At 38.4% G+C, this 8,220-nt stretch overlaps 2 protein-coding genes across 2 annotated transcripts; both read right to left on the reverse strand.

The window, feature by feature from the left end:
* Positions 1–938: 938 nt before the first annotated feature.
* On the reverse strand, positions 939–2,161 carry LOC149924895 (nicotinamide N-methyltransferase-like). Its single transcript, XM_090160381.1, has 3 exons — positions 1,908–2,161; positions 1,539–1,752; positions 939–1,476 (listed from the first exon to the last, which is right to left on the reverse strand). The coding sequence occupies exons 1-3, from the start codon at positions 2,050–2,052 to the stop codon at positions 1,011–1,013; spliced, it is 825 nt and encodes a 274-aa protein (XP_090016507.1). The 5' UTR covers positions 2,053–2,161; the 3' UTR covers positions 939–1,010.
* Positions 2,162–2,708: 547 nt separating this feature from the next.
* LOC149924896 (nicotinamide N-methyltransferase-like) lies at positions 2,709–6,270 on the reverse strand. The gene is made up of 4 exons (XM_090160193.1): positions 6,226–6,270; positions 5,508–5,717; positions 4,749–4,962; positions 2,709–3,236 (listed from the first exon to the last, which is right to left on the reverse strand). The coding sequence occupies exons 2-4, from the start codon at positions 5,650–5,652 to the stop codon at positions 2,774–2,776; spliced, it is 822 nt and encodes a 273-aa protein (XP_090016319.1). The 5' UTR covers positions 5,653–5,717; positions 6,226–6,270; the 3' UTR covers positions 2,709–2,773.
* Between the last annotated feature and the right edge of the window lie 1,950 nt (positions 6,271–8,220).

The following is an 8,220-nucleotide window of genomic DNA, read 5'->3' on the forward strand; positions in this document are numbered from 1 at the left end:
GAGAAGAGCAAGGTCGTTTTCTTGGTGCGGCTCTCGTCGCGTTAACTGGACCCCCTAGGACCTTGTATCCGACCGGGAGGGGACAAGTGCACGCCCGGGGTATTTCCCTAAATTCCCTTTCTTTTCTTTCTATTGTCCATTCAACTTTCTCTCAATTTCCGCTCCCTTCCTCCCGAATCTATCTGTTTATGGTCTACTATCTTATTGAGTAAACAAATTGATTTTGAAAGATTTTTCCAGAAAAAGTTTTCTTGGCATTAAAACCAATTTCTAGAGATAAAGAAAATTCATAAATTCAAATATGTGGCCTCTTAATTATAAATATGTGGCCCCTCTCAGAAATGCAGGGGGGCTAAAGCCCACTTCAGCCCACCCTTAGCGCCGCTACTGTGGTCAAAGGCAGGATAAAGAATTTATCCCAGGCCCCTCTAGGCAGAGAGCAAAAGAGTTACTCTCACTCTCTAAGACGAATATAAGATTGGTCACTGGCCTACTTACAGGCCATTGCCAACTGAACAGACACTTAAATCTTATTGGAGTCAGTTATGTCCCAATTTGTAGGGCTTGTCTGGCTGAGGAGGAAACCGCCTCTCACATTCTTTGTAGCTGTGACTATTATGCGGCTCAAAGGTTTGAGCATCTCGGTATGCAGCGGCTGGAGACGCGTGACTTCTTCAACATCCCGGCCAATCGGATTCTTAGCTTTGTGGCGGAAATATGACTTTTTATCTAAAGTCACAGGTTGAGGGTTGCACAATGTACATAAGGTCGAAGTGTGCGGCTTTCCACCCCTTTCAATAATGCTATTTAATTCCTAACGTTTCCTGACTATCATCTACAAATTTGAAGTATTTGTTTCGGAATTTTTGGTTTTCTTAGCAATCAACAGATGTCTTGTGTTTTTTAAAAAGAAAAGTGTTCTGTTTTAGAAACTATAATACCGTTTTCCATATTTTTTATTCTAAATCTATATCTACTATAATTTACAAAGATCACAGCCACTCAAGAGTTTATAGTTTTTGCGCGACTGCGAAAAAACAGCTATTGGAGTTACCACATTTCTTCCCTAATTTCTTATTTTCTTCGTAGTTATTCACAGAGTGTTGGTATTCTTTCTCCAGCTCTTGCATGTCCAGTATTTTGAAACCCCCTTCCATCAATCCTTTCCTGACCATCTCTATATTCTGGTTCAGATTGGGGAATTGGGTGTCGTTGACCACGTAGTAATCGCCATTCATGTACCCTTTGAGCAGCAGATAGCCCCCCGGCCTCAAGATAGCGGCGACGTTCTTGACCGCCTGGACGTAGCTGCGGTACGAATCGCAGGCTGACTCCAGACAGGCCCCGCTGAAGGCGACGTCGAAGGGTTCGTCCAGTTGGGCAATCGGAGGCGATTGCAGGACGTTGATCGGGATGACGTTGGTCACCTTTGATTTCACCCTACTCTCGATCTCGATCGCGCCTTTTTCCAAATCCCTGAAATTTCATAATATTGTAATTGTCCTTTTGAAATATTTATTTCTTCAGCGTGCACTTACTGGAAGCCTTCCTTCCGCGCGCAGCAACGGAATAGATGGTGGTGTCTGGAATCGGGAACGCGTTGATGTAGCCAGTTGCTGACTGACTCTTGGTTTTTGCCACTGAAGTCGCTGTAGACCAGAGTGTCGCACACTTTACTGAAAGCACTCAGACGGTGGACGATTGGACCGCAACCGATGTCGATGCCTCGTTTAAGTTGACCTTTCAGTAGACCTAAAATTTCCAATATAAAAAACTAAAGATATATTACAGACTTCTTTTATTTTAAGCTACTTCTCATAACCATTGCAAAGATAAAAAAAATTAAAATTAATTTATATAATTTAAAATATTAAATTGTTTAAATATTACAAATTAATTGAACCTACCTTCGGCGAAGGCCCGATAAATTTGGTTCAAAGTAAATCTCTCGTCTGGAAAGACCTTTTTGTAAAATTCCCTCAAATAGTATTTGGAGTCGAACTCTTCATTGTACTGTTTGCGAACATAATCGTCAATCAAGGCGGGCTCCATTGCTACGCTACCTAAAATTGTTTCTTGTTTGAGCCATAGATCTGCTTGAGAGCCGATTTTATAATAACGCTCTTGGACTTTCGGAGTTTTATCACGTATTTCAAAATCCCTTTACTCTGAAAAACACCGAGAACCAAAAACATTCGTAAATCTCGGGCAATTTCACTATCAAATTGTATAAATACGTAATAGAAATGACACAAGGAATATCAAATCATCAAATATTTGGTTACCATATTAAGTTACAAATAGTAGTCAATAATTCCACGAGAAATACTTTGGGAAATCCGAATAAATAAGCTATGATATAAGTGTATATATGAAACGTTTTTAAGTTCATACATGTATAATACTTGTTTATATAATACATTTTTTCTTAAATATGTACGATTATTATCTTAAGATTGTCACCGACGAGGAAGTTTGATAACGCGTAACTAAACAGTGAATTGCCAATTTTATGGAAATATTACGTAAATATACTTAGGGTAGCTTGGCAAAGTTAAAGTGCGACTTAACAAGTTTCATAGGTCAAAAATCATCTCGCAAAAGCAATTTTATCAACCAACCACAAACCCGTTGACAAAATGGGAACCGCTGCTACGTCGTTTAGTCGCTTTTCAAAATTATCTCTACGTTTATCAAACCAACAGGCATTATTTAACCGTAAAATGAAGAGATTTATTGAACAATGACAACTTTACATTAAAATTAAATGAAATTATAACTTTTGAGCTATCGCGAAGAAACAGCTTTTGCAATTACTACAGCCTCTGTTGTCAACATCCGAATCGAAATCGTCAAAATCCCCCCGATGCTCTTCGGCCACTTCTTCAATGTCCACTATCCGGTATCCTCCTTCGGACAGACCTTTTTTGACCATTTCGATAGTCTGATTTAAGCATGGGAATTTAATGTCCTTGACCACGTAGTAATTTCCGTCGGTAAAACCCTTGATTAGAAGATATCCTCCTGGTCTCAGAATGGTGGCTATGTTCTTGACCGCTTCAACGTACCGGTCGTACGAATCGCAGGCTGCTTCCAAGCAAGCCCCGCTGAAGGCCACGTCGAAGGGTTCGTGTAGTTGGCCGATCGGGACGGGATTCAGTATATTGATCGGAATGACCCCGGATACCCTCGTCTTCACCCTCGTTTCGATTTCTATGGCGCCTTTTTCCGGATCCCTGCAAGACGTTGAGAAATATAGACCAATTCGCAAATTACTTATCGTCTTTTTAGACTAGGCTTTCAAACCCGATTTGGCTTTTTACCAGGGGCGGATCCATAGGGGGGGGGGCGATGGGGGCGATCGCCCCCCTTTAGAATACTTGAAAAAACATAACAATTTTTGTTTCTAAGCAGACTGTTTAAAAGTAAAACATATGCTCATAAGAATATGAACGAAAAGTCTGATAAGACTTCGTACAAAACTTTCCTAACTGCCTAAAGCGGCAGCTAAACACGTTACTTGTTCTGCCTTTTCAATCTACTCTTTACGTGTTTTCAAATTTTAGAGAGAGACTAGAGTATACTAGACTTTCTAGTTGTAGAAAGTACTTCGTTTAACAAACGAAAATGAGAGCTCCACGTTACATTTTCACGCTCCATATAGGCTTCGAGTTTAGAAACGATAGCGCCATCTACTTTAATACCTGCCAACTAAATTTGTGAAGAAATAGCAGACGACTTTTGAATGCCCATGATCGCCCCTCCTTACTTGATGGCCTGGATCCGATCCTGCTTTTTACATTCATATTTCAGTATAAAATGGAGCCTTATCTTCGCTAAGAGTGATAAAATAGGCGAATAAGTAGAATAGTCCATAATGAAAAAGGATAAAAAAGCTAAACCCTAAACAAATTTGAAGACATTAAAATACTTAAAAATAACTCATACCAATAAGTCTTCGAGAAAATATAAAGAAACGAATCTCAGACCAAATAGACATCGAGTAATAAACGAAATTAAACTAACTAAAATAGTCAGAAATTCGTCCTAACTCATCAGTATGGTGCGGGAAATCTGGCTTGTGAATATTACACCGATAAGAGAAACTAAGCTTAAACATTAAAAATTTCAAAACCGTTGCATAGTAGTGGTGGAAAGGCCTTCGTGAAGCGCAGAAGAGTTGTTCAGAAATATCACCACAAGCTGGGATCGAACCCGGTTTTTCTTATTACGATGCGCAAGTACTAACTACTCAACAAACCCACTGAATTATTTTGGTATTTATTCAATATTGTTTTTTCGCCAAACAGTTTATATTGACACCATCTGGTGTAAATAAAAGCATTCAAATGAAATACGGGCTTCGCTCTAAATGGTTGTAATAGCTTTTTAGAAAATGCTTAGAAAGCAAGCTTAGATTCGGCTTAGCGATGATTAACCCGGCCATCTGAGTTAATGGCATTAAAAGTGGCTAGCTAACTTGTGCCTAATGTGGTACCTTGGATGACGATAGTTATTTAAAACCTATAAACAAAACTTCAACTCTGATAAATTCGGTATTTAAAGAAACTCAAAACAATATTTTTCACGGTTTTCGGATAAATAAATAATTTTACGTTAGAAACTGCTGGCGCCATCTGTTAAGACTTTATGTAATTAAAATACGGCCTCTAATGGCGTTACCCCTGCATAAGGATCTTCTCTACCATAGGTTAACGGTCTATTTCTTTGAAACTTTAGATATTTACTCAAAGCCTTCAATTTCGGCGCAGTATTGGAACAAATGTTGGTGTCTTCGATCGGGAATGGGCTGTAGCAACCAGCTTTTGATCAAGTCCAGATTCTTGTCGCTGTAATCGCTGTAGACCAGAACATCGCAAACTCTGCTGGGGGCGCTGAAACGATGAACAATCGGTCCGCAACCGATGTCGATGCAACGTTTAAGTGGACCTTCTAGATTGCCTGTAATAACAGTTAGTACACCGATTCAAAAAAGGCTTACAGATAATCAAACATTTAGGAGGGGTGGCTCAAATGGGCGATTTTTAGTAAATCTTTTTCTCAAAAATATACAAAAATCCTTTTACAAAAAATCTACTAAACAAGGCGATCTCGACCCCAATATAGCGATCCTTACAAGTGCAAATCGGGGCATCCCTGAATTAGTCGTTCAATTGTTACGTTTATTATTTCTATTAGATGGCGTCAATTTAAATGTTTTGGCGGGAAAGGAATACATTCTAACCGATATATTAAAAAACACTACTACGTCTATCATTATACTAAGCTATGCCTTATGTAAAAACCACAAACTGAAGTTCAACTCGAGAAAAATTCCCTATAATAAGCTACGTGAAAAGGTTTTTGGAATAATTATAATTCCTATATTTTGCACTGCTGGCGCCATCTAGTAAGACTTTGGTTATTTAAAAATCGACATCTAATGACGCGACCCCTTTAACAGGATCTTCCCTCTTGTCAGAGTTGTATTCAATAAAGTTCTTTACCTTTCTCGAAGGTTTCTTGTAGTTTATTCAAAGTGAATTTCTCAGATTGATAAACTTCTTTGAAAAATTTCCCCAAGTAGTAACTGGAATCGAATTCCTCGATGTATTGTTTTCGTACGTGGTCGTCGATGGGTTTTTCTTCCATTTTGACTTCGGGAATCGAGAGGTGATTGTGAAATGCCTCACTCTCGTCTGAAAGTCTTCGATTAACTGGAAAAAAACTCCCAACCATTGTTCGAGATCTTCTTATCCGATTCCTGATTATAAACAAACTTGGCCGAATGTCAGCCTTATCCCTATCGTTTCTCGTATCACATTCTTCAGCGGATATTGCTAATAAGAGCGTTGCCTACGTTATGGCAAAGGCCCGTACACGCTAAATATCTTTAATTTATTTCTGGAATTTTAGTTCAACAATTTTGGCCACTAGGCTATCATTAGGCGTTCGTGACCGCTAGGAGCAACAAACGCAGCACCCCACACAAGGTGAACGCAACCCGTCCAAAGTCGTACATTTTCATTGGTTAGACGCTTTAGGGGAAAATTCGAAAATTGTCTTCCCCCTCACCCGTAAAACGTTCAGCCAAAAGGCTCGTCCAATGAAATTTGTACACAATACTGCGTTAGCGTGTTTAAAGGCTAGCTGCGTTCTCCTTGTGTTTGTTGCTCCTAGGTGACAGAATACCAAAAAGAATAAGCCTTTCTATAAAGTCATTACGCCGGCCGAACTGTTTTAATATATCGCTTTCGTCACGAGGTACGTAGGAGTTCAGTTCAGTTTTGAAGCTTAGATCTTTATAAAAAGGATGACTCGTCGAATTTTAATTCATGACTTGTTCAACTTGTTAAAATGTTCCACGCGCTCTTTAATATTTTAGCGTAAAAGGCTCGCGCATTTTCTTTTATTTCGGGCAGCACGCGCGAAACCGATCGAGTCCGTTTACGCTAAAATATCAAGACGCGCGTGGAATTTTTTAACAAGTTGAATAACGCATAAATAGCGTTTATGCTAGCGTCTATTGGCTATCATAGTTGAACGTCACACCTACGTCACGAGTGACGCGCCCGATACATCTAAACAATAAGGCCAATGTTACTTTATATAAAGACCTATTAGCGACGGTTTCAAAATACTGAACTCAATGATTTAATTTTAAAAGATTATTTACAAGGTTGAAGATCATGTCGAACTGCCCCCCTAATAACATTCGCACAGGGTTTATATATAGTTTCTAAAAAAATCTTATTGAATGTTTAGACAAAAAATGCCTTATATCGAAAGGTTGATAAGCGTTCAAAAAACCAATTAAGACTGAACATTAAAAAAAATTAAGCAACGACCAGGGGTCAATCTCGATGCATGACCTACAACATCCAGAAGAGTGGGATTTGTTTCTGGAATTTAAGTACGGTAATTTTGGCCACTAGGGTCTCTCGTATCTGGAATCCGTTGCCTACGCTACGGCAAGGGTTCAAGAGTTAATAGGCTTCAATAGTTAATAGGCTTCGAGCTTTGAAATGATAGCGCCATCTACTTTAATACTTGTCAACTATAAGTGTATGAAGTAATAGCAGACGACTTTTGAATACGAATGTTCTTTACCTGAAACGTTCCGCTTTTATATCGAGATAATTTTGAACGAGCAGACAGCTTTCACACCTTCGATTTAAAACTCAGACGATAGGCGGTGATAATTCTGACCACAGTTTAAACTACGCACGAAGTCTATGCCAAATATTGCATTATAACAAATTTAGGATGTAATTTACGATTTCTCTTAACTTCTTTTAAGAAGATTAATTTGTAGAGTTTAAGGAAAAAGAAAGGTGGGCAGGGGGGCAATGCCCCTCCCTAGAGTTTTGCTGGGAGGGGCAATTAATGTTACTGCCCCCTCCAACATTTTGGTCAGTTGAAATATTCAAAAGGCTCAAATTCTCATTTTAAAAGCATATAAAGCTTGTAGAACCTCAACTGTATTTAAATTTCAGTCTTTTCCCGCCAATTTACATAGTAGTAAAAAGTACACATGCATTCGGAGAAGCTACACTCCATTAAAAATTCAAAACAATTCGCCAGACCCCTTTTCGTTTCTCTTTTGTCCCCTAACCCGTTCCTACGCCCCTGAAGGTGGGCATATACAACGAACTTTATTAGATCCAGATAAGAGAGCCATCTCTCGTGAATCAGAAGCAATGAAACAATCCATCGCGTCGTTAGAATGTACCCTTCCTTGTTGGGCGTCGTGCACGGACCTGTATAATAATGTAGGCAACGGCTAGAATGATAATATTTGTTTTACAGAAATCAGATTAACTTGGCCTTCCGAGTTAATCCAAGGATAAACAAAGCGTTTAATCCAATTGAACGGTTTATACAATTGTATATATTAGCCGCTACGTCTATATTTTCCAATATACGACTGCGTAGGTTACATAAGATCAATTAGTAGTGTTCGGAATTGTTTATTCATTATCGACAAATTTTCCGATTTATTTAAAAAACGTTGGTAAAAAGAATATCATTTTAACTTATTTAATTATGTTTTTTACGCAACCAAGCATTTATTTGAATAAAAGTGGTATTTATTTAAATAATTGTTTGTTTTATTTAAATAATAGGCTTATTCACTTTCGATTATTTAAACATTTTACAATTTTTATTAAACTATTGGTTATTTTAATAAATATTATATATATATAGCGGAGCTTATTT

The sequence above is a fragment of the Leiobunum rupestre genome, chromosome 10, assembly GCF_980474605.1.
Source record: "Leiobunum rupestre chromosome 10, qqLeiRupe1.1.hap1, whole genome shotgun sequence".
In the NCBI taxonomy this organism is placed as follows: domain Eukaryota; kingdom Metazoa; phylum Arthropoda; class Arachnida; order Opiliones; family Sclerosomatidae; genus Leiobunum; species Leiobunum rupestre.